The 26,686-nt window shown below is 39.3% G+C and overlaps 1 protein-coding gene across 19 annotated transcripts in view; it reads left to right on the top strand.

The window, feature by feature from the left end:
- RABGAP1L (RAB GTPase activating protein 1 like) overlaps nt 1-26,686 on the top strand; it is a 250,803-nt gene that overhangs the window by 126,966 nt on the left and 97,151 nt on the right. For all 19 annotated transcript variants that reach the window (XM_040565580.1, XM_040565585.1, XM_040565577.1 and 16 more), the window contains 2 exons: nt 13,973-14,086; nt 23,864-23,938. In XM_040565580.1, coding sequence (XP_040421514.1) covers nt 13,973-14,086; nt 23,864-23,938 — 189 coding nt within the window. The remainder of the gene's footprint in view (nt 1-13,972; nt 14,087-23,863; nt 23,939-26,686) is intronic.

The raw sequence follows: 26,686 nt of genomic DNA, 5'->3' as shown, positions 1-26,686 counted from the left end.
GCTTGTCAGAAGGAGTAATAGGAACAGGAACGAGCACTTGTGATCTGTGTTGTTTTCAGTAGTACCTGTAAGTACCCAGGCTAATGACAGTAATGCAGCATATTCCATGTTTTCTTCAGTCTTGGCTTCTATCTGTGATAAAGTGCAAGAAGTGAGCATTAGTATCAAAAAATGGCAAAATGCACTTAAATAATCCCAAAGCAGCGAAGCAACTTTAGGAAGTCTAAAGTTCAATGTGCATCATCAGCTTTATACTATAGGAGTTACAGAATTCTTGACAGTAGGATTGATTCAATAGTGTAGCATATATTTATAATAAGGAAAAAAAAAACTTTTCATCGATCTAATAGCTATAACCAGATTTTACAGAATTCTGTAGTCTGCATAGTGCAAAAGCAATTTGGATTTTCTTTAAAACTGATTTTTATTTATTTAAATGAAGATAAGGTATTTGATTTACAGCTTCCTTTTATGCATCAACAAGAACTAAATATAATCTCTCTGGTACTTCTCTTTTGTCTTCCATCCTTTGTTTTGTTTTATATCCCATGATTTCTTCTTGTTCCTCTCTATTTCACCATCACTTCTTGTCTTCATTTCTGTCCCTTCAGTCTCAGTCTGCTTCTCCCCTGCCCTGTACTTCACTCCCTCCTTGCTGCTCATTGCCCAGTGACTGCTTTGCATGGTGACAGTCTGGCAGAGTTTGTTTTCTTATTCTGCTGCTGACCAGCCCATTGTAATCATGTTTGTGAAGCACTCAATGTCATTCAGCCACAGGTTGGAACCTTTCCTGCATCTCAGGCAAATACACATGTAAAGAAGTAACACAATTCGTGTGAAGTATTTAGTCTGGAACGCCAAGAGAATAAAAAAAAGGAGGAAGGAAAGTGAAGACAAGGTTACCCCTTCACTGTAACCTTGTCTCTGTCTGTTATCCTTCATTATACAACCAAAATATGCTCCCAGTTCCACGGTTCTGGGCGATGCCTCCGCAGACAGCAGTTTAACATGATCTTCCTTGATTTATGAGGAGTCATTTTGCTGGCAGTTTTGAGAAGACTTCAGAAGTCCCAAGAAATTTACTTTCCAGCCAGCCCTGCCGAGCCCTGGGGGAGGATGCTTCTGTGTCTTTCCAGTTTTCTGTCATACCTGACTGGAGGATGCCCACTTGTTACAGCTTCTGCCTACCACCAAGATCCTTTTAGGTGCTCTTGGAGGTGCTAAGGCTGTGGACGTTACTAAGGCTACTTAATTTTCTGGTGTTCTGTAGGTGGGATTTGGGTTTTGGTAGACATTGGTGTAGATCCTGGTGGGTGAGAATTAATTTTGTGTGCAAGCAGCCTTATTTAAAAAGTGGGGAAATAATCTTCTTTGTTTCAAATGTAATGATCAAGTAACATGGTAAACAAGGCTCTAGAATTATAAAATTGTGTTTAATTGATAATTACCATTGAAAAATACTGTAAGAAAATATAGTTGACTTCAGAGAACTTTTTTTTTTTTGGGGGGGGGGGTGGGAGGGAGGAAGTGTTGTTAATCTTTACCCATTGAGCTTTGCTTAAATATTATGTGGTTTTCAACATGGACGTTGCCATAACTGAGTAACATAGCTGAGCCATGTTTTGACTTTAAATGCATGGAAGGCACTTCTGTAGCTGTAAAAGCAAGTGCTGTCTCATGGTATTTTTCCAGTAATATCCTTTGTGTGAAAGGATTAACATGTTTTTGTGGTTTGTTTTCATTTTATCACTGTAACTTTGTTTTATTCCTCCGTGCCTCAGGGTTTTTACTGAAGTGGGCTCATTGCATCTTCTGATGATAAAAATAGCTATTTTCTTGCATCTCATGGTTATTCGTTGTTTCTGATGGGACGGGAAATCATTGATTTTCTATTTGTTTTGCAGATTGGCATGAATGTCAAAGTTGCCAAGAAGGGCAGTGTTGATCCAATTAGAATTAGCATATTTAAGCAGATTCCCTTTTTTTTTTTTTTTTCTTTTTGTCCTCGGGAATGTATGCACAGACAGAAATTTTGTTCATGTGTTACTTTTGAAAACTAAGGAATTCAGAAAGAGATCTTTGTGAAGTGACAGCATTATCTGTAAACTCAGAAAACCTCCCCATCGTAATCAGAATAACTGGAATAAACTAAACTTAATCGTTAAATAAGAGGTAGATGTAGGCTCTGTTGACTGATTCCAAGGAGAAAGAACAACTGAAGTATCCCTGGAATACAGGCTTATGCCTATACAGCAGCTATATAAAGTGCTTGAGAAACATTCAGATACACTGAGAAGTAGTATATAGAAAACAGATACCATTTGAAACGAAGTTAGGATTATTTTAGTGCACTGTGCTGTCTTTGCATTGTCTGGTCTTTATTGTTATGACCCATATATGACCAGATTAATGCTCTCTAATGTCAGTGCTGTATCGATCTGAATCTTAGGTGGTACTGAATCTAAAGTGAAGTTCATTTTCAAACAATAGGAATAAAACAGACCGAAATACAAAGGCAAAAATGGAGCTGTTTTTGGTGATTCACACACAGCCCCATAGGTCCCAATTATTGGCAGAGCTCTATAGTGTGGTCCTTCCTTTGTCATCTGCAGCCGTCACACTGCTGGCTCAGCTGGTAAGAGTGGGACTTAAGGGACTTCAGGGCTTATGCTGAATTAAGGGATTGAAGTAGCCTGAAAGCGCTGGTTCTGCTTGTGAATTACAGGTACAATTAGAAGGAGCTAGTTGATGTGGTCATTTCTAGCCCCCATGCTGGGAGCCAACCAACTGGAAAGCAGCTTGGCAGAAAAAGACCTGGGGGGTCCTAGATGGCACCGAGTCGAACATGAGCCAGCCTTGGGCCCTTTTAGCAAAGGAGGCCACTGGTACCCTGCTGCTGCATGAGGAAGCCTGGGGGAGCTCATCCATGTCTCTAACTACCTGCACGGAGGTGCGGAGAGGACAGAGCCAGGTGGCTGCCAGCGGTGCCCAGGGGCAGGGCCCAGCCTGGAGCCCCTCAGGCAGCAGGTCGGGGCCTGGCACAGGCTGCCCACGGAGGCTGGGGGGCTCCTCCTTAAGGGGCTTCCAGAGCCGCCTGGACGTGGGCCTGGGCACCAGCTGCAGGGCCCTGCTGGGGCAGGCCTGGGGCCTGAGGGACCGGGGGCCCTGCTGGTCTCAGCCAGTCTGGGATTCTGTTATCCTCTTCATTCCAGTATTGGTTCATCTGCAACTGTATTAAAGATTCCTAGTAATACACTCAGATATTGAAAACTCACCATCAGCCTAGGGAGCACCTGCTTAAAGCTACTTTATCTATATGGGGCATTATCAGCAGGTTAAAGCCCCTTCATGCTACATTATAACAGGAGGGGATTCAAGGAAAGGGTTAAAGCAGAACTGTAGCCCCTGTGCGTCAGCATCTCTAGATTGTTTATGTCTAGGATCCGTCTTGCAGCAAATTCCAGAGCTGCCTTCACAGTATGTGCCACCTGTGGTGACAGTGGTGGCTCAGCAGAGACTTGGGTAAGCACAGTTTCAGCAGCTGTCTTCAGTGTCTGATACACTCAGAAAGACCCGGTGAGGAAATGTACATCAAGTGTTGTCCAAACTGTAGATGAATAGAACATTATTTCCAGAATTTTATTTAAGAAGCAGCAACAAACAGAATAAAATCTTATGTAAATGGTATACTAGCCTTGCATAGTTTTTCCTTTTAGCACAGTGCTGTGCCACCTCCATAATCACTTCTATGTTAGGAATAAAAGTGCTTGACATGTATTAATTGCTTATTTGTGGATATTATCACTCTAGATTTATAAATGAGGAACTTGATGCTCAGAAATTAATACACAAAATTCAGTGTATCTACAATTGAATTGGGTTCAGAGGCAGGAATGAAAACCATGTGCTTGTATTTCTGTCCTTTTCCCTAACCATCTGGCTGGCCTTCATCTTCTGCAGTGCACTGTTTCCTGAGGCTGGAATAAAGACTTTAAGATATCGTTGAAGAGTGATTTTGGTGTTATATACTCCAAACAAGCTGAAGAGCCTTGTTCTTCAGTGTTCAAGTCCAATATGAATGCTGAGTGATACAAAGGGCTGTCAGTGAAACCATCAGGTTTTGTATTTCTTATATAAAGGACAAAAAAGATTAATGTATAGTGGCACTGTTGGTCTTAATAGTTCTGGGAGGTGAGTGGTTCACAGAAGTCCATGCTTCAAAATAACAGGGCACCTTCACAGTTAGGAAAATGTAAAGGCAGTGTTATCATAGCAAGTATTAGAATGAACGCATCTGGGATATCAAATGATTAGCATGTAGCTGTCATCAGGGAGAGGATCTGGGATGTAACTGAATTGATGCTTTTTCTTACTGGAAACATTGCAATTGACCATGGGTCTTGCTGAAGGGTTTCTGTGTGGATTATTGGAAGAACCCCATTGTTTAAGAAAATGAGAGACAGATACTTCCTTTTTCAAGAAAAAATATGCGCACTTCAACTGCAATCTTAAGCATTTTTAAATCTTTATATGTGTAGTGCTCCAAGACATTTCCTCCTTGTAAAAAAACAAAACAAAACAAAACAAAAACCTGAACAAAACAGGAACACTGAACCAGATAAACTTACTTGATATTACAGCATCTTCTCTTTTATTAATATTTTGCCAGCAGCAAGCCCTGCAGATGCCAAGGGTAGCATGGGTTGAGAGGCCTGGTGTGGCTATGAATTTTATTAGAATTCTTTCTTAGGCCTGGCATCGTTCATCAGGCAAAGGAGAAGTCAACCAACTCTGGAAAGCAACAGATTCCTTAAAATCTTACTGGGACCAGTTGCATTGATCATATCATCTTTTGATTGACAAAAGTAGGTTTAATTTCAGAATTTGTAAAAACATGCTGAAAGAGATGCTGACTACATAGACATCTACTTGGTCAGTGATGCTGCAGGAGATGAATCTTGTAAGAACTAGGTTTTTAAATGAGTTTACTTTTTAAAAATGTCTTTTTAGCTGGTAACTATTTTTCTTTCTTATATGTCTTGTAGTGAAGATTTCAAGGCACTTAATAAAATTGAGCAAAGTTTTGTAGCACCAGCAAAGGTAGATATATATATGAGTCTAGGATTCACATATACTACCTTTCTGATTTTATGTAAACAGTTTCAACTTAGTCTTTCACAGCCATCTGCCAAAGGTGCAGTTCAGTATTGCTTGTTAGAAGCAGGCTTACCTGCTTCTGGAAATTACCCAGTGAGTTGGTGGTAGAGTTGGGAATATTTGAATTTCAAATTACAGATTAATCACAAAAACATTTTTTCTAGCCTTTACAAATAGAATTGCGTCTCTAGCAGAGGAGACATAAGCAAAAACCAGATCTAAAAATAAGCAAACCAGAAGGAACTTGGACAAAATTAACTTGCTACATAAATATGTTTGTGGATTACATTTTTTCTTGTCTTTTAATGAGGTAGTGCCTATACACTTTTCTAGATAAGAGGTGAACTTCTGGTGAGTAACCTGGATAACATGTCTTTCACCTGGTCTAATTGTTCTTTGTATCCTCTGCAGAGGTGAACCTTCCTAAGTAATAGCTATTAAAAACAAGAATAAGACAAAATCCACTGCTTAAAAAATTCTCTTCACCTTTTAACAAAAGTGTTTGATATCATTTTTGCTTCAGATTGTCTGACACAAATAAAGCCCCAAACATAATAAAATCAAAATTGAAATGCTGTCGTATCTACAAATAGATGCACATGGCCCTTCATGCCAACCGTACATCATATGGAAAAGAAACAAACGCAAAGCCATCTGCTTATGTACAGAGTTCCTTATATCTTGTGGGAGATCAGGGAGCTTTCAAGATAAGTATTCAAAGGAAACTGACTTCACAGCTTACCATGCCAATGGCAAAAATTTGAGCCTGGTGCATTCAAAATTTGATCTCTTGCCTGGTAGTACAAACAGCATTTTTCTTTTGACATTTTTCAGAAAGGATATGGCAGAGGAAATAGAATAAATTATCTATCAGTCGCATACTGGAGAGGGACAGTGTAAAGAACAAGGAAAGGAAAATAAAACACAAAGATAGTAAAGGTTGTGGAAAGTCTTTGTTTTGGAGAATGAGTGAGCGCATGCAGAATGGGTATTTTGTAGCTGATCTAATATTGCTGTGATTTGTTACAGAAAAATGTCATCTGGTCTGCAACTGATTGATGGCTCAACCCTGTTAAGATCTGAGCTGCTTCTGCCTTACCTGTGAGAATGCTACAATAGCATGTCCTTTTTTATAGCCGCATACAGAATAATAGTTGCATTTATGCCGAGGAGAAAAGAGAGACTACATTCAGTTCTAGGTTTGAGCTGCCAGAAGCACAGGTCTGCTCAGGCTGGAGCTACTGATCGGCCCCAGATCCAACAGGGCTGCTGGGTCATTCTGCTTGGGGAAAGCAGTTTTGCCCAAGCAATGCAGCAGTAAGGGGTCACAATTTGCAAAGTGCAGTTGACCAATATATTTACTGAGCTAACCTAAATGTTGTGTTCATGTCAGATATCTCTATATGTGCTTTTTTTTTAAAGTCTCTACAGAGTAATCCCCTGCTTTTTTCTCAGTTTGCTTCTTTGTTAATTAGTACTCTTGTGTGTTTTCTGCTCTCTGCTGAATAAAAGCTGATGATGATAGAAATACCTATTTATAGAAAAGAGCTGAACTACAAGGTATATATTGCAAAAATGCTACAGAAGAACTGAGCATAAGCCAAACCTCTTTTATTGACTGTTTTTAAAAGGAAGAGTTATTGATTTTTCCCCCAAATATTTATTGGTAAAGAACCTGGGATTTTGTTGGATCACACTTCTACTGGGAGGGCTATAATGTGTATGGAAAATGATGAGAGAAAGGGGTTGATGATATTTCATAGATATATCATCTATTGGCAGCCATAGTCATCCAGAGAGTTCCCAGATGACTGGAGAGTTGCTAACGTGACACCCATCTATAAGAAGGGTCATAAGGAGGACCCGGGGAACTACAGACCTGTCAGCCTGACCTCGGTGCCAGGAAGGTGATGGAATGGGTCATCTTGACTGCAATTACACAGCATATGCAGGACAACCATTTCATTGTGTAACCCTGTGCCTTACTATAAACCATTCAAGTCAGGATTTGAGGATGAAGTTATTATTTTCCGATTTGGCATTTCTGTAGGACTCATCACTGCTGTATTTCTGCACTTCAGATGTTAATTGATTTCCACAACACCCCACTGAGATGAGGAATTATTATTAACCAGGGAAATGGAGCACAAGGAGATTGAGGTCAGAAGTACTGCTCAGTTTGAGTGCCAGGTTTGAGACACCTGTGACCCGGTTTATTGTTTTTCTTAGTATTCACATAAAACTTTTGAAGCAACACTCCTTCCTTTCATTGCATTGTAAGTGATTCTACATTTCTCCATACCGAGTCCACAGTGGTAACACAGGCAGATATGTAATAAGGAAAACTCAACCAACGACTTGCAATTTTTCTTGTGGAAGCTGTATGCCTGTTTTCACATAAGAATTTAAGGGCATAAGTGGGGAAAGGATCTGTGTCTTAACAACCAGCATCAAGAGGCCATGCCCTGAGAGATTTTTCTGTCTTCATTGCATTCTTCTGGCACATACCATTCGTATCCTTCAGCTCTTACAATAAAGGAAAGCAAGGCAGGAGGCACTTATACCGCATAAGCCAAAATCCATCTCCAGAATAGGTGCTCTCAGGACAATACATGAGCAGGAATCTTGTTTGAAGTGTCTAAAGTGTTCTTAATTAAAACATAATTCCTGATATATATACACAGTGATTGCCCTATATTTCTTACTTATAGCCTTAATTTTCTTTTACTGTTTATTTTAATGTAAATAGCTTTCTTTCTCTGTATTTCTATTTCAGTCTGCCTTCTGGCATCCTACGTCCACATTCAGTGGCGTCTCAATAGTGCAAAACAACAGCAGTGTCGACGAGTCAGTATATCAGTACAGTTGCTTCACAGTTGCAGAAGTTCAGCTGTTTTAAAGTGTGACGACTCAAAATAGAGAACATATTCAGTAGGATGTCAGCTGTCATAAAGTTGACATATGAAGATAATTCTTTTCCTCAGTAGAATATTGTTTCTCTGAGTTGGCAGCGCAGAAATGATTATTAGAAGTGAGAAAGATCGTTAGAACTCTTCATGCTTTGATAGCCATCTCACCTTATCTTTTTTTTTCATAAGAAATTAACTAATCATGACTTTCAGAAGAATAAAAACTGTCTCTGAAAGCCTGAATTAGGATAAGGGTAAACTCATCTGCGGTGGTACTCCTGAGAACAGGGCTATAAATGAATTCTGTTTGAAAAAAGGCAGAAAAATTAACAATTTTTTGTAGATAGATATATTTTTAGTAGTAGTTCTACACTGATCTTCTCTCCGGACCTTTTTTTTTTTTTTAACTCATGGTTTTGTAGTATTTCAGATGGATGTTGTCTTTAGAGAAGAAGTTCATTCTGTCTTTTATTTTAAATTTCATTTTGTGTCCATTTAGTTTCCGATTATTTTCCCCTAGCTTTTTAGACATGTCTGTTCTTACTGATGAATGAAGCCTCTGCTTCAGAATCCTTCCAAGTCAGTAAAAGTGAATTTGTATTTGGGCCTTTACACAGATATTTTGTGGTCCTCCCGTGGACATCTACGCTGGCAGTTTTTATGTGCTCACAGTTAAGGAAAAGACGGAAGTACAGGGAAGTCAAACATCATCTGCCTGCAGGACAGGAAAAAGACGGGTGTGGTGGACAGAGTGGCCCTCCTCTGACTTTCTTTCAAATGCCTGCATCTTTGCAAACTTGTGTGGAAGAATGAATAGGAAAATTGTTTATATGAGAAAATGTGACTGTATTATAAAAACACAAGTATAAAATAGAAGGGTTTTCCAAAGAGTGACTTGTTTACTGCCAATTGTAAGAAAAAGAGAAGATGCTGAACCAAGATATTGATTCTTTATCATGTTATAACCAAGATATTGATTCTTTATCATTTTTATGGGAGTTTTCACAGGTGTCTTTCACTGTTCATGCTGTGAAGCTTATGTATTTCAGGCAGTATCACGAACAGTCACCATGAACCATCTAGAAACTGGAGGAACTGAAGTTTTTTAACATCATTCTTAAGGCTAATCGAGACTGTGCCATTTGATATAGGGTATTTTAGGCAGTGCATTACAATTACTTTGCAGTGGTCAACAGCACAGCACTGTCACAGAGGTCTGTGCTCTCACAGGAGTTTTGTTTGCTTCTGCATCTCTCAAAGACTGGGGTTGGCCTCGTTCAGAGTGCAGGTGCTGGGGTGAGTTGGACCACAAGGGTTCCCTTCTCTTTGGAGAGCATGCCTGCAGCAGGATGGTCAGTCCTGGGAGGTGTTCATGGGCAGTCAGAGAGGGATCGGACATCAGGGATTCAGACTGTAGTGGGATTGTTCTCACAGCAGTATTTCTAGCATAAGTCTGTTTCCAGACTGAAATGTGGAGCATTGATATGAGAGCACCGAATTGCCGTCCTCGCTGTGGGTCCTGAAGTTTTGTTCGCTGCAGCAGTACCTGACCAGGCGGCCCCGCATGGTATGGGAAGCCCAGCAGGTTGTTACAGCAGGCCTGGTAACTGTTCTGTGCCGGTAGGTCTTAAATGCTGCTCAAGGCAATTCCTAGGAATGTCACCAACCTGTCAGACCTGTTGGAGAGGGGAAGACTGCCATTATTTAGCTGCTCTTGTGTTTAGAAGCCAAGTAAATGAAAATACTCATTAAAGAAGTCTGTTTAGAGAGCTGCTCATTATTAAACATTTATTATTATTCCTTGTTTTGTTGCATGTGATTTAGACTGCGTGGTTAGTTTCAGTCGCTAATAGTTGCGTGATGCTTAGAGGTCCTGCAAGTCCTGATGGTAACGTGGTGAAAGCACAAAAGCATGTTTATTTTCTCCGGCTGTAGCAGCAAGTGTAATAAAAACACCTCCTCTCTGCAAGCTTTCCTATTCTCAGCACATAACAACATGCCTGGTATTTTACAAAATACAGATTGTGTCGTTGCCTTGTACTAAAGATGTTACTGTCAAGCAAAGGGAGAGCAACAGTTGAGATCACTGAAAATTAGGGTGACAGAAACAGAACATTCAGGATAGCAAAGATTCACAGAAGACACAAACTTCAGGGGGAAAGTGGGGAGAGGAAAGAGGAAGACTGCTGTGTGCAACACCGGAGGATTGGGCTGGGTCCAGAGGGTGTGGAGGAAGGATGGAGCTGTGGTTTAACATGGCGAGCTGGGAACCCCAAAGGAACCGAAGACGCAGAAGGGAACAGAAGATTACTCAAAGGAGTGCTGGTAGAAAACAAGTTAATGCCACATTTGCGCTTGTTGCAACTCTAGCTATTTTCTTAGCTGCCATGGGAGTGAATGGAGAAACAAAACCACATGGTTTCCTTGAGCTTAGGAAAAAAAAGAGGGTTTATGATCTTTGGAAAAGAGGGCGGGACACTCAGGAGGACTGTAAGGATGTTGTAAGGATGTGCAGGGACAAAATTAGAAAGGCCAAAGCTCATCTGGAGCTCAATCTGGCTACTGCCGTTAAAGATAACAGAAAATGTTTTTATAGACACATTAATACAAAAAGTAGGACTAAAAATAATCTCCATCCTTTACTGGATGCGGGGGGAAACTTAGTGACGAGAGATGAGGAAAGGCTGAGGTGCTTAATGCCTTCTTTGCCTCAGTCTTTAGCGGCAAGACCAGTTGTTCTCTAGATACCCAGTACCCTGAGCTGGTGGAAGGGGATGGGGAGCAGAGTATGGCCCTCACTATCCACGAGGAAATAGTTGGCGACCTGCTACAGCACTTGGATGTACACAAGTCGATGGGGCTGGATGGGATCCACCCGAGGGTACTGAGAGAACTGGCGGAGGAGCTGGCCAAGCCACTTTCCATCATTTATCAGCAGTCCTGGCTATCAGGGATGGTCCCAGTCGACTGGCGGCTAGCAAACGTTATGCCCATCTACAAGAATGGCTGGAGGGTAGACCCAGGAAACTATAGGCCTGCTAGTTCGATCTCAGTGCCAGGGAAGCTCATGGAGCAGATTATCTTGAATGTCATTGCGCGGCACTTGCAGGGCAACCAGGCGATCAGGCCCAGTCAGCATGGGTTTATGAAAGGTAGGTCCTGCTTGACGAACCTGATCTCCTTCTATGATAAAGTGACGTGCTTAGTGGATGAGGGAAAGGCTGTGGATGTGGTCTACCTTGATTTCAGTAAGGCTTTTGACACTGTTTCCTAGAGCATTCTCCTCAAGAAACTGGCTGCTCATGGCTTGGACTGGCGTACACTTCGTTGGGTTAAAAACTGTCTGAGTAGGCAGGCCCAAAGAGTCGTGGTGAATGAAGTTAAATCCAGTTGGAGGCCAGTCACTAGTGGAGTCCCCCAGGGCTCAGTACTGGGGCCAGTTCTCTTTAATATCTTTATCGATGACCTGGACGAGGGGATCGAGTGCACCCTCAGTAAGTTTGCAGATGACACCAAGTTAGGTGCGTGTGTCGGTCTGCTCGAGGGAAGAAAGGCTCTGCAGGAGGATCTGGATAGGCTGGACCGATGGGCTGAGGTCAACTGTATGAAGTTCAACAAGGCCAAGTGCCGGGTCCTGCACCTGGGGCACAACAACCCCGAGCAGCACTACAGGCTGGGAGATGGGTGGTTAGAAAGCTGCCTGGCAGAGAAGGACCTGGGAGTATTGGTTGATAGTCAGCTGAATATGAGCCAGCAGTGTGCTCAGGTGGCCAAGAAGGCCAACAGCATCCTGGCTTGTATAAGAAATAGCGTGGCCAGCAGGGCTAGGGAAGTGATTGTCCCCTGTACTCGGCTCTGGTGAGGCCGCACCTCGAGTACTGTGTTCAGTTTTGGGCCCCTCACTCTAAGAAGGACATCAAGGCACTGGAGCGTGTCAACAGAAGGGCTATGAAGCTGGTGAGGGGTCTGGAGAACAAGTCTTACGAGGAGCGGCTGAGGGAGCTGGGGTTGTTCAGCCTGGAGAAGAGGAGGCTCAGGGGTGACCTTATTGCTCTCTACAGGTACCTTAAAGGAGGTTGTAGCAAGGTAGGGGTTGGTCTGTTCTCCCACGTGCCTGGTGACAGGACAGGGGGGAATGGGCTAAAGTTGCGCCAGGTTTAGGTTTAGGTTGGATATTAGGAAGAACTTCTTTACCAAAAGGGTTGTTAGGCATTGGAATAGGCTGCCCAGGGAAGTGGTTGAGTCACCATCCCTGGAGGTCTTTAAAAGATGTTTAGATGTAGAGCTTAGTGATATGGTTTACTGGAGGACTTGTTAGTGTTAGGCCAGAGGTTGGACTAGGTGATCTTGGAGGTCTCTTCCAACCTAGATGATTCTGTGATTCTGTGATTTTGATCTCTTGGGTTTTCAGGTTTCCATCTCTGGGGCAGCTGGGTGCTGCTTACTTCATGGAGTCACAGACTTGCAGAAGGGTTTGGGTTGGAAGGGACCTCAAAGATTATCTAATTCCCCCCCTGCCATGGGCAGGGGCACCTCCTGCTGGAGCAGGTTGCCAGGGGCCCCATCAGCCTGGCCTTGGGCACTTGCAGGCAACTGCCTTATTGCGCAGCGTAGGTACTCTGTAGGGCCTTTATGGGATTAGGAAACCACCTAAACCTGGGAGATTACCTGGTTGCTGACTCCAGCAGGTTAAAAACTTTTGTGGAGAGTCCTGGATTACAAACTGCAATCTGAGGGCTTCTCTGTGGTAAATGGATGTATTTTGTTCTCAAGATAAAAGTGCTTATAAAGGATTTCTTTTCTAAGTCGCATGTGTGGATTCTGTTGGTTTTTCGTTTAGGATTACAAAGGTAATAAAGTAAAGCAGTGTTTGGTATTTACTGACCTAAAGGTACTATCTCCTACTGAGAGTAACTGGAACCCGAAGATAATGGATTAGCTGCTGCAGTTCCAGCTCTGACACTTTGATATCACTTCCTCATACACACAGTAGTATTTCTCAGCTCTTTTTGCAATGATTTCCAGCTTTTCGTAGCAATACAGTGTTGTAAGCAATTACTTCTTTATCTACAGAGGCAGGTATGGCTAGAGATCAATTCAGTTGCCTAAACAAGGGCATTCGGTGTCATTTTAGATGTATATGGGTATGCAGATCGTCCATGTAGAGCTTGCAGAGATGATGCAGCACTTACAGGAGACTTGTATCCTTCTGCAGTAGCAGCTGCTTATCAGGCAAGGTATTTTAGGACTTCTAAAATGGCATTTGACACACATGTTTAGGCACCTGAACTTATCCCTAGTTGCTTGTCAATGTAAAAATGAAATTAAATGCTATTGAAGGTGTTCTAATAGCAAGGAGGATATGAGATTTACCTGAAAGTATAACATTTTCTTGTACTATTTCTGGTTTTGTTCTCTTAAAGACCACTTAATGATGGACTTTGAACGTTTCTAAGTAATAGTTCTAATTTGTAATTAACACGGTTTTTATGGTAGATTGATATACATTTATACTGATATGAATATACTTATTCATTTACTCTGAGCCTTTGAGAGACAGTCTGATTTTCTTTTTTTACTTGTAGAGAAATACAGTAAGCATATGTTCTGTAGGAAAAATGCACCTACAATTAAATAACCAGTCATTTTCTATGAGTTCTGAAGTTGAACTGCAAGCCTGGAGGGCAGAAAACATGCCACGTTGCTCTTGTTAAACTGTCAAATTATTACTGCGTTCGAAACTAGAAGCTTTTCAGTTTCTTCCCAAAGCATTTTTGGAGTATGAGTCAGTCAGTAAAGCAGTTATCTAACATAACCACGTCGACTGCACATAGAATTTTATGTTCTGTTTGTTTAATTACACTGTTACCAAGCCAATATTTTGGGATTTTTCTCTCATTTTACAGGATTCTGCTCAAGAGAGTGTCATCACACGAGATATTCATCGTACATTTCCAGCACATGATTATTTCAAAGATACAGAAGGAGACGGTCAGGAATCTCTATACAAAATCTGTAAGGTACAGTCAGTACTCTGAATTTTCAAGTGTTCATGTTTTGCTGTGATTGTATTTTGTCCTGCTAACCTTATTCTGATCGAAATCACTAATCAATACAATTTTAACACCTTACTTAGATGTATGTGAAGAATAGTACTAGGTATCCTGAAGTAGTTTACATAACTTAGCATTTTGTATCTCCTAAGATGCATGTGAGAAGAGTTGAGGCTCACGTGAGTTTTACTGACAGGCAGCTTGCTATCAGAGGGCCGTTTCAGTAGAAGAATGGTGGATCAAAACTTTTTTCTCCCTCCTGGCAGAGAGGATTTCAGAGGAAGAGAAATCCACAGAGCAAAATTGCAATTGGGTTAAGCAGGAATATCTCTGAGATAATTATCTAGAGAACAAGTTAGCTGACCTTTCCACAACTGATTTCTGTGTATAGCTTTTCACTCACAACTTTCAGAGCACCTCTGATCAAGGAAAAGTCTAATGTTTTTCAATTTAAGTATATGGAAGGTGAAGTACTAAGTGAACAGATTTGGCCAGGCTATACAGACAGACTTGTGTTGCTCAGGAGGGATCCAGAAGGTAGAATATTGCAGCTAGATAGGTAATTCTCTTGCTGTCAGATTTTATTGTGTTTTTGGCAGTCAGTTTTTGTTTTACATTTTTTTCTACATGTAGAAAAAATGATTGCCTCAGACAAAGACATTTCTACTGCTCTTCTTTTCCTTATTACTCTGTTTCCTCCTCCAGCTGATTTATAGACAGAAATGATGGAGTTGTCATAACAAGTAGACATTAGTGTCCTGCCTTTGGGGTATATTGATACGTATTCCTGTTCTTCAGATAAATTCTATGGTGATACAGTCTGCTATTCAAACAGTAATTTGGACAACTGTTAAAAATAGCTGCTTAGGTTACATATATTGAAGTTCATTGTCCTAAATAATCCACATAACAAAATTTAAAAATAGGAAAAGAAAAGAGCAGGGAGGACTTCGGACCAGTTATATTGATTTCTCACTAATCCTGGAGGGCTTTGAAAAGAAAAACTAGGATGGGTAGGTAATAATGGGCTTGTCAGTTTGCTATCAGTTAAGTGAAAAATGATGGAATGGCATTCAGCTTATCAGGAATTAAATGTGAGAAGTATATTATAATGAATGCCTGTGAGTTTATTGAAAATAGATCTTGACAAGCTAACATAAAAAAAGGAAATAAGATTTTCTTTGGTGAAGGCAATTTTATCACAATTCTGTAGAACAAGTAGTCTGATGCAATGCAAAAAAAAAATCATAAACACTGGACTAGTTAGAATACGAATAAAATACACATTAAAGAATTATAAACTGACTAACAGGTTGCTAAACGTAGCAGCATGGAATTAAATGTTTCAAACAAGGCGTCATGAAGATCTCTTGTTTATTTGATGTTCTCGTTAGTCACCTAAAAGAAAACAGAAAAATCATTTCTGATAAAGATTTGTAGGTGACACGGAGAAGGGAATGGTAAATAATGAAGTGTAGAAGGATGTGTATATGGATGAAGCTTAGGTAGGAATAGAATCACTTGAGCAACTCAGTCTTTTACAGTTGCTGCAGCTGCTTTTCATTACTGTGTCCAGAATTAGACGACTACTGCTAAATTGGAAAGAATCTGTAGAAGTTCCATGCCAAGGATGAACTTGATAACATTCTTTGGAAAGAAAATCTCATTCTCATGAATGGGTATCTCAGCTTATTTTGTTTAATAAAGAGAAGATAAAGGAAGGAGTCTGTTTGAACTAGAAGTGACTTAGCAGACTTTTCTGCCTAGCAGACAGCTTCATAGAGGCAGAGATTTCCATCCTTTCTGGGTTGTCTGTAGCAAAAGTGAAGAATTGTACTTGTCTCCCAAAGCCAGGGCTTTTCCTGCCCTCTGGGCCTCTACTTCTGCAGAGAAAGGAGCTGCAGATGTTGCTTCTCTCACCCTCAGGTTTCTGGAAGAGCCTAGATCAGAGTCCACCAGCATGTGCATCAGGTTGAGGACTGCTTTTCCCTCGAAACATTCTCTATCTGCAGTCGAATCACCTCTGCCATTTTGCCACTCTCTATTTATATGAACAGGTTCTGCGTAGCATCTTTGCAATCAGCTTTTAATTTACTACTCTGAGCAGCTTTGTATCATCACCAGACTTTGTTTCTATGCTATTTTTTGTGTTCTGTATGATTTGTGAATATTTTCAGCAGCATCAGACCTAGCATGTATTTCTGTAAGATTCTGCAAGAGGCTTCACCTTCATTCTGTGGGCGAAAACTGACTGTTTATTCCTTCCCTTGATTTCCTATCCTTTAATCCATTATTTGAGCCTTCTTCTGTGGCAGCTGAGTTTCCTAAAAAGTCTTTGGGAAGGAATCTTGTTGAATGTCTTTTAAAAATCCCTGTATACTATACTGACTGCCTTATTCTTTTATGTACTCAGTGGTTCCTTCAAAGAAGGATTTGTGAAGCATTGCTTCCTGGTATAACAGCCATATTGAATATTCAACATTGAATTATTCATAAGTTTACTGCTTTTCTTCTTGCCAGTTTCTACCTACTTGCCAGTATGGAGATGAGGCTTAACTGCAAAGTGTATTTCTAGGCAGCCCCTTTTCCTCATACTTGTTCAGTTTTCTTAAATGGTGACGGCTTTGTTCTGCAAATGACCCATCTACAGCTGTGTCTAGCTGGACCTTGAGTTTATGATTGACTTGGTGAGTTTTAGAGGAATATTGTTAAAAACTAATTAATTTCCTTATAAAGTTGTCATTCCATTGGCTGCTTTATGTTACTGGAATAACTTCCATCAGAGGTGCTAACGCACTCACACCCTTCTTCTGACATGGCAACAGGATGTTTGAAGAATGGGATTGCTGAATGAGGCTAGAAGAGGGACTAGCCTCCCTCCTCAAGTGGGAGGGTAAAGAGCTGAAGAGCATTTTCTCCGTGCCCCACTGGAAAGAGAGATGATCTGAGCAGTCAGATAAAAAGGAAAAGCATTAAAAGCTCACTGCCTCATTTGAACGGGTCTGTCAGTTCTAGTTCGATCTCTTAATCTCTTCTTCAGAACAGTAGGAAATCAGGAAAGATGGAAACTTCTTCAGTTGCATAACATTTATGTGACAAAGTAAAGTATCTAAAAATAAGCTTTAAGGCTGACAGTGGTGATAAGGAATGAAAAGAATTCCAGATCGGAGATTTCACTTGAGGACATCTCATAAGCTAGATTTTACAGAGCAAGCATCTTCAGGAAATACTTACATTTCTTGCACACTTTCTGTTTAAATACCATGAAAATTCAAGCTATATTTAAAGAGTTCATTCGCTGTGTTACAAAGCATAACAATAGTACTCTCGACCTCCTTCCATGCTCGCATACGTAGTTAACAGCTCTATCCTTCAGGCAATCAAGGTGTGTGGCAGAAAGCGTCCTCTTGAGTTTTGGAGGGTACGCAGTGCACAATGTAACGCAAGATATGTTTTCTCTAATTTTTTGATTAAAGTAACTCCTCTTTGATAAACAACCACTGTGATGTTAATAGCAGGAACTGAATATGTTGCCGGGTAATCAATTTGTCTAGGTTAATAATCCTACTGGACAAACTGAGAAAATTATATACAACATTTCTGTGTTTTTGTGAAAGTGGTTGAATAATTTTTCAGAGATTCAGAGTTGGTGTCAGTGTTTTCCGATGAAAAAGGCATTATGGAAAGCTATGAATCATTTGTATCATGATGTATTTTTGTTACTGAGTACTTATCTCCTTGCTTTATCAAATTTGTAGCTTTTTCTTAAACCCAGTCATACTTTCCTGGGATCAGTGTGATTTTTGGCTTGAAAAGAGACACTGCATTTCAGTAGTTGTCACAATGTCTGTTTGTTGATACCCAGATTAGCAGAGGGAATGATAAACTGTTTTTCTAGCAAAGCTAATACTTTACTTTCTTTGCTGTGTAATTGAAATGCGAAAATGTCTTTGAATTGCTCTTTTGTGACCAGTAGCTTCTGTATCATGCTAAGCAACAAATGATGGATTACTCTGGGCTCATCCTCCAGCATGGCAGAACTGCTGCCGAATGCCGTCCTGTCAACTGTTTTGTTGTGTTTTTTTTTTTTTTTCATTTTCACTTAGTTGCAGCACCTTCTTTCATATGATGACCTCTTTTCTGCATCCACGTGTTCTTCTACATTTCTCAATATTTTCTTAGTATCTCTTCAAGTTTACAAATGAGCAGTTTAAGTATTTGTCCCCTTTGGTTTAATTACTTGTCAGAGAGCAGATCTATTTCATTGCTGTAGCAGTCTATTGTATTTTAGAATATACATAGGAGCATAAACAGAATCTGTTAAGAATCATTTTTCATCTATTTTTTGTTGTTTATTTTCTTCACTCCTGGATTGAAGAGCAATTTTAGTAAATATTGTTTCTTGTTTCACGCAAAGGATTTTTAATGTTACCTTGTCGTCTTCAATTTCCATATTAATAAGGTTCCTCCTCTGTGCATCTGTGCTTAGCGAGGAAGCAGCAGTACTGTTCCTGCATATGGATTTTCTGCTGAGACTGTACTAGTAAAAAGGTCAGGGTTGTGAATCTCAAGTGCTGGAAATGGTGTAAAGACTTTATAGTGTTCAGGGGCTTGCCTGAGTGAGCGTGAACCTTTCTTTGTTCCCCGGGCCTTTGCTAGGCCTGTAGTTCTGGATGAGGTATAGTGTGTATCGTACAGCTGCCCCTCGGGGACACTCAATAAATGAGTAAATAATTTCGAAAAATGCACTTTTCAGGTCACATGGAAATTTTCTGTAGAATGGGACAGTCATAGGAATATCCCTGCTTTCAGACTGTTGGCCCTATAATAAATTCAGATGTGGAGCCTTACATTCTACTATTAGGTGTGGCATTTTAAATTGCGCTCTCACTGACAGCCTGTTCTTGAGGCACCATGCAGGTTTTTAACTCTACTGAGATGGACTTCAGCACAGAGTCATTTCTGTATCAAACACCGAGAAGATGCCCTGGATCATTTCTGTCATTTCGGTAGTGACACAGAGATAAGTCATGGGAGCAAATCAGGCTTATAATTCTAAAAATTTTGCATTCCTGTTACATTTTCTTACCTTTTTTTTTTTTTTCCTGGGACAGAGATATCTAGTATGGCTGTTAACAAGCAGCTCGCCAGTTCACCTGTCACTATTTCAGAGAAGCGAGAGTTCCCTGTGCCAGAAAACTTTACTACTGACAAGAGAGACACCGGTACTGCAGATGAGGAATGGAGATCTGTAGGGCCTCTGCTTTTCCATGGCATTGCTGTGAAGCGTGTGTGTATGGGTGGGGGGGATGAAAGCTCTGGCAAATAAGAGAAAGATCTTTTTATGAGGCAGGCACTATAGAAATATTTTTTATGAGATCTGTTTAATTTCTGATGTAATTGTAATTAATGTAATTGAGTTACTATGGTAAAGGCAAATTGGCAGTGTGACTGTAAGCTGATACTTACTAGTTAGTGTTTTGCATTTTGCTGCTATTTCAAGTACATATGAACCTTCAGCAAGTATAAGCAATCCTTTCCGTGCTTATGAGGACACAAAATGGTGAAAAAAGTTCAGTCTGGAATGCAAGATGTGCTCCTTACTCTTCCTTTTCTCAAACTGTTAGGGCTGATACATACTAGTTGCAGAAATCCCAAAGCTGAGTTATTACATTCAGATCAGCAACCTTTCCTTTTTCAGCGGTACGTACCTGGAATTTTTGTATCCATGGAAGATTCTGATCTTGGAAGATTTTCCTCCAATAATTATTTTAAAGAAGAATTTCTATCCATCTCTGGATTCTTCAACCACTTTCCCAATATGCATGCGGTTAAAAATAAATAAATTTAAAAAAAAAAATCAGTCCCAGAAATAAGTCTACTTCTGTGATTCTCTACCACGGACTTATTTTGATGAGACTCTTTTGCTTCCAAACTGTTCACTTTCTGATGATGCGCTAATAACTGCACACTTCAGCTCTGCATAAGACAGACAGTTATTAAAAAGACACTTTAATTCTGTAGATGAGGTCTTTGTTAAGTTAAAAGGAGTTAAAGTAGGCTTTGAGACAGAATTGTTATTAAGTCTCAATTGTGAGAAAGAGAATATTTCAGATCTCGGTTAATTGATGCATTGTGATTAGAGGTTCCTGAAGAGCTTAAGAAAATAACAACTGAAAGTTTACTACGTTGTCAAAGCTTGTCGTGGGAAAAATCCCATTCTCTTGAAATTACAAAGTAAACAGTGACTTCAGTGGAAGTAGGAGGTTTGGGATTTTGCTTTGTTTTCATGTTTCATACAGAAAAACAAAGTTAATGCTCCTAAGTCCCTTGAAAGGATAAATCTTAATTCATCTTAGATCTTTTATCAAGAACTTAATATTATTGAGGTGTCTGTAGGCAGCATCCTTATTTTTGAGGGTATTTTAGTTAATTACATCACACTTCAGCAATAACAAGTCCCATAGGTTATTTAAAACTAAAAAAAAAAAAAGTAATTGGAAATATAATATGCATAAAGCTTCAAAAATGTATTTGCTTGGGGCAAATAAAATGAAACCACGTAGATTCTACAGACTGTTTTTTATAAAAATCTTTTGCTTTGACTTAACAGCAGAATCTTTTTCAGTTTGATCTAATTCTTATGTTCAGATCTAAGTAACTTGTAACAGCTGCTTCTGAAGATGAGATTGTGGGGATGGGCCTAGTGGAAATTAATTAAAAAACAAAACAAAACAAAAAACAGGCAGATCCAACAGTTAATACATACATATATATTTTCTTTAATAGTTCATGGTTTCTTCCAAGATATGTTAGAAATGGTCCAAGATATGTCCCTTTTACTGGACCTCTCAGATGTTTTTCTCTTATGTCCTATGTATATATGTGTCCACTAATTAATTTGTAATTTTTATAAACCAAATTATCTAAAACTACTGGTTTGTAGTTTCACGGATTTCCTCTTTTTACAAATGTCTCCCATTTGTTGTCTGTTCTTCTGATTAAATAAGCCAATTAATGGTTTACCAGTTTATTTTCCTTTGAAACTTTGTGTCCATACTGTCTGTTCTTAATAATTTTTTTGTATTTTTTGTTCATTTTAATTTATAATCTCTTTCTGAGACTCAGTTGGAGACAGACCCTTCAACGCATTCCCTGTTAGAAGTGGTTCCAGCAGGATGACAACCTCAGTGATTATTCTGCAATAAAACAGACACAAGGAAAGTTCCTGTGGGTTTTGTGCTGGAGTTAAAATACAACTTTTGTACATTCATCATATATTTTCCAAGATGAAGCTTTGCCTTCCTGCTCTGGATGTGTTTGAAAATTGATTTATTATCAGTCTTACTGTGCTCAGGAAGTTGGTCATGAGAAAGTTCTTTGGTCTTCCTTTATATTTTTATGCTTAAAATGCAGAGTGAGGCTTTTTGTTTGTTTGTTTCCCCCTGCTTTTCCCCCATTTTCTATCTTTTGCCACAATTTCATTTTGTTTCACAATCTCCAAGGCATATCTTTTTCTTTCTGACAGCTTTCTTTACCTTACTTTTTGTCTATGCTAGCTGTGGAGGCAGTTTGTTTGCTCCACTGTGTTGATTTCCCAGTAGTTTTTTGTTTTGTTTTGGTTTGGTTTTGTTTTATAAAAAAAAACTTGTTTGCATTAGTTCAATGCTGTTTTCAGCAAACTATTAGCTATTGTGCTAACATTGCTTCTCATAAGAGAATTTTCTGCAAATTATTACTGTTGTGGTATTATTACTTCTCAAAACAGAGGGAGCCACCCCAAAAGGTCAATCATTTACTATTTTTCAGCTTGGATTTTTTTTTCGTTAAGTAAAATAAAAGTGTTTTATGCAGTATGAAGAAATCATAAATCAAATTTATTATTTGCAATTTGGCATATCTGGAGCTGGCCTTTCAAAAGCAGAAATAATGCATCTTTTAGGAGTGCTACGGAAACAAAATAATAGGCATCCATAAACTGATAGATTTGGGGAACAAAGACATAAAGACTCTATTTGCTGTTTATTATTAACCAGAGATGGTTTTAATAAGCCATATGCAATATTAATTTAAGTGTTGAAAGTAATTTCTGTTAATTCCATGTTTAGAAGCTAAAGAGTAATTTAAAATTCACTTTTTCAAGGACAGCACCCTTATTTCTGATTCCAAGTTTTATGCCTGCTATTGTATCCTTCTGGAGTTATTTTGTGTATTTTGCTTTTATGGCTAGAACAGGTGAAACCAATAAGCAACTTATAATGGTTCCTTAATTTTTTTTTTGGCAATAATTCATGTGATTAATCTTCTTGTATTTACTTGACAAATGAAAATGAGCAGTGGGTTGGAATCAAGGTCACTCCAGTTCCAACTGCTGGGGACCAGCAGCAGCACAGACAAATGGCCAGTGATGGTAAGGCATGCTTTGGCTTTTCACAAAGCTGCAAATGTAGTAGGAGATGTATGGCTGAGTTGTTTGCAAACAGTGCAGTGACCTTTAGCGGAATACTTAGTGTATATTCTTGATGGAAATCTTCTCTACTGGAGTCAGCGCATAATTTCTTAGAAATATTTCTTTCTTCGTTTCTGCCAGTCAGAGTGAAAAAGAAAGGCGGTTTAAAGACTTGACTTACATTTTGGCCTCCATTTCAATGTTCTGGCAGAAATTATTGGCAATTATATTAATGTGCTTGGCTTAAAAGGAGCCAAATGTCTTTCTGAGACAAAATTCTTAACTTCTGAAGAGGCAGTTAAGGCACTTTTGAAATCCTGTGGGGCAGACCCCTGTGGCTTTGGTTCCCCCAGCACAACTCATGTTGTTCATCTTGCTTCCACTTAGTGAATTTGCAATCTGATTCCATTGCAAACTTGAAAACGGCAGGTAAGCACAGTGTTCCAGTTCGAAACATGCTCAGCTGTAAGTGGTGCTGGAGGTAGTCCGGGGAAAAAGCACATTTCTTGATTCACGTGGCTTGTTCCTGGAGCTCTGGCCTGGTGCTGCTGTTTTGCTTTGCCTCGCTCTTCTCTCAGGGTGGCTCTTTCTGCTGTCAGTCCTGCTCCTGCTTACTTTCTCAAGTCTCCTCAGATTTTTAACATCCTCTAACATCTCTTTCAAACAGTATTCATCATCTTGTCTCTGAAAAGCAAAGAGGAAGGGAAGGTCAGTTATTTTTAATAGGAAGAAAAAAGTAGTGCAGCCATCATGCTGTAGGAGAAGGAGTCTTCTTCATTTTTCAGCATGACAAGGAAATGGAAAACCTGTTTCTGATGAAATTTTCAGTGTAGGGTAGTTCTCAGTGATTTTCAAACTAACAACCTCAGGTCCTGTACTTTCATGATGTAAAGATTTGTTTTTCCAAAAAGAAATAAACAAACACACTCCCCATCACACAAAGGCACCTGGTTCTTAGCTTACATTTTTTATATTCCCATTGTTTCATTACTGAAATGAAATTCCCATTCCTCAGTGGAATTATCCCTGGTTTAGGTGAAGGGAAATTGCATCCAACTCTTTTCACGCTGTTTTAAAAATAAAAATAGACAAATACAATGTTCATGGAAGACTCAGGGTGAACTACCCAGGTTTTCCTAAGTGCACTGAAAACCTATGCAAGGTGGGTTACAATTTCACTCCATTTATTATTTTAGCCTGCATAGTTTTACATATTCTGAATATCAAAATGTAATACAATTAATAGCAAATGAGTAAATGCATTCTGAGTATATGTTGACTTTTATTTTTTCTAGGCATACTCTGTCTATGATGAAGACATTGGCTATTGCCAGGGACAGTCCTTCCTTGCAGCTGTGCTACTCCTCCATGTGAGTTAATTGCAAAATGAAAGCTTTGATATTTGAAGCCAAAGAACCTTTAAAATCAGTAGTACTGGAACATAGCGTTTGACAAATATTTACTCTTGTTTATTTGTCTCTGTTCATTTTCCTGTTGTTGCTTTTTGGCAAATAGTGAATAATGGCTTCTATCTTTATGGATGTAGATTTCATTTATCTAGGAGAAATCCGATAAATTATCAAGCATTTCTGTGTCAAAACCAGACACCGATGAGTTACATCTTTTCTTGGAATTTAATTCTTATGCAGGTAAACTTCCTTTGGGTTTAAGGGAGATATTCTCAGAGTAGCCAACAGGAGCAAGCAGTCTCATTAATTTTCAGTGAGACTTTTTGTCCTAAGGACATTTTGTAATATCTTTTGAATGAGAGCTGAATTTGAACATTAGTATTTTAGCCTGTAACCAAGAACTGTACAAACTTGGATCTGTCACCTCTTGTATATACGTATGTATGTGTATAGTGATAGGGAGATAAATAAACAGTTTTTATATTTGGCTTTAACTTTGATGATGTTTCAGTGCAAAAGAAGCAGATTCAAATAGTATGGATATTGGTGGATATCGTAAAGAATTTCTGAATAAAACTCCCCAGACATCAACAGCAACTCTAATTCAGGACATTGCCTTTTTCTATCAAGCTTTAATTAATAAATTATTAATCATGGTTGACATATGCTTTAGATTGTGGTTTTGGATAGGATGTTGATGGTATATATGTTACATATACTTTTCCTAAGGCATCAAGAAATCAAATTCTGATCAATTCAATTACACTTTGTAATTCCTAGTGAGATCTAAGACTCCTCGAATATTTATGGAGCATGACACACAGTGGAAGTGTTATGGAGGAGCTTTAGATTTCTCAGGAGTAAACCTGAAATTAGTCAGGTTATTGCAGTCCCACATATGCTGCAAATCACCTCATCTCTCAGTTGTTTTGTGAGTAAATTTTTACCCAAAGAAGTTGTTTAATTTCCACTGGAAGAATAAGCCAATTGCAATACAGGAGGGTTTTAGAAATGAGTAGGTGTCACATTCTTAATGTTCAACTAATACTTACCTCCTCTCTTGGTAGTGTGCTGTCATTACGATAGAGAATCACCTTTGTTTCCAGTGTTTCTGGAGTTAGAAGAAATTGCCCTGTTATGTAGGGAATACTAAATGGCAATTGCACTCATTTTAATTTCCCCTTTATAATGTTTGCTTTCATAATAGGATATTAAACTGAAATAATCAGAGAAAGGGGGGAAGGGAAGCAGTGTCACTCATGTAAGTTGGGAGCTTCCCAGGATGTCCTTGAACTTGTGCTTTTCTCAAATTTTCCAACCAATCTGTATCTGTGAAAGCTTGTAAGATCCTCTCTAACTCTCCAGTCTTTGCATGGATTCTATCCCCTTTTCTTTCCCCCTTTTTTCTGGGACAGGTTATCATTTCTCTTCAGTGTAGATATCTTTCAGGGATGGCTGGGTAGCCTGAACTTCCATCCTGGCTTTTTGTGATTTTGCTGCTTTGGTGAAATCCCCATCAAAGATGAGCAAGTAATTTCTAATCATGGGAGACCAGTGTTGCCAACTCTGATAGTTTTACTGTTAGTCTCATAGTATTGGACTTTTTTTTTTCCTCACTGTCTACCTCTTGGAATCATTACTACGTGAAAAAATAAAAATTCATTAAAAAAAAAAAAGCAGATAAATTTCTGGCTTTTGTGATTCCAAGCAAAAATAATAAGGGACAAATATCCGAATGTTTAAAATCGGAAATGCCCAAAATAGGCATTTTCTTAAAAATAATAATAATAATAAATAGATAAACAACATTTTAAGATTTTGAATTCTTGGGGTTGGTAATATTGGAGAACCTGCATCCACAGAGTGAGGACTCCATGGCCTCTGCCTGTACGTCCTTTGGCCCAGTACTCACCTCTGTTCCCTCTCCCTGTGCTGGGGGAGGAATGACTGTCAATGCACGTGTGTTTGAGCATGCAAGGTAGGTGTGCTTGTGCATGAGCATCTGTCATTTTATTAGAAATAATTGTTACCTTACAAAAAATGTACATGTGCTTTCATTTTATTCTAGAGCAGATTCAAGCTTTTTGGTCAGGATAAAAATTTTTCTTCCCTTTTCTTTGTCTGCAGCCTTTATCCGCTGTCAGTGGGGATTGTTCTGACCAGATAAAATTGTGATAAAGAGCACTGAGATTTCTAAGAGCTTGTCCTAGGTGAATCTAGCCTGCACAGATAGCTAGCAGCTGACTTGGCAGTTCTTTATTCCAACTAGATATTTTTATATATGCTGTCTGAAAATGAAAATGTCCACATGTGGCCCTGGAGACAGGGCATAATCATAGGCTGAACTACAAAAGATAAAACCTGGAAGGTAAATATCAACAGACTAAAATTCTCTTTGAAAAAATACTGAGCTTTTATCTATTGCTGATATTTGATAAGGGACTGGCACGAGAGTGAATGAAGGAGTATACTAAAAGGTCAAGAATTGTCATTCTTGATACTCAATAATTGTTTGCGTTTGTAACAGTCTGGTGCCTGCAAAAGCAAGGTATTTTTTTCAAAGACCTGATTTGTGGCCTGCAGGGACTCTGCTTGTGCATGTCTCCTTCCTGTGTTACCTGAAGGCATGGGGGAAGAGGGAGATGGCAGCACTGGAGGTTTGATGACACAGGGCTTCCCACAAATTCAGCACTTTATAAGCTCAAGCCA

Source organism: Cygnus olor, chromosome 8 (genome assembly GCF_009769625.2).
Source record: "Cygnus olor isolate bCygOlo1 chromosome 8, bCygOlo1.pri.v2, whole genome shotgun sequence".
Lineage (NCBI taxonomy): Eukaryota > Metazoa > Chordata > Aves > Anseriformes > Anatidae > Cygnus > Cygnus olor.
This window is presented reverse-complemented; position numbering and strand designations above follow the sequence as displayed.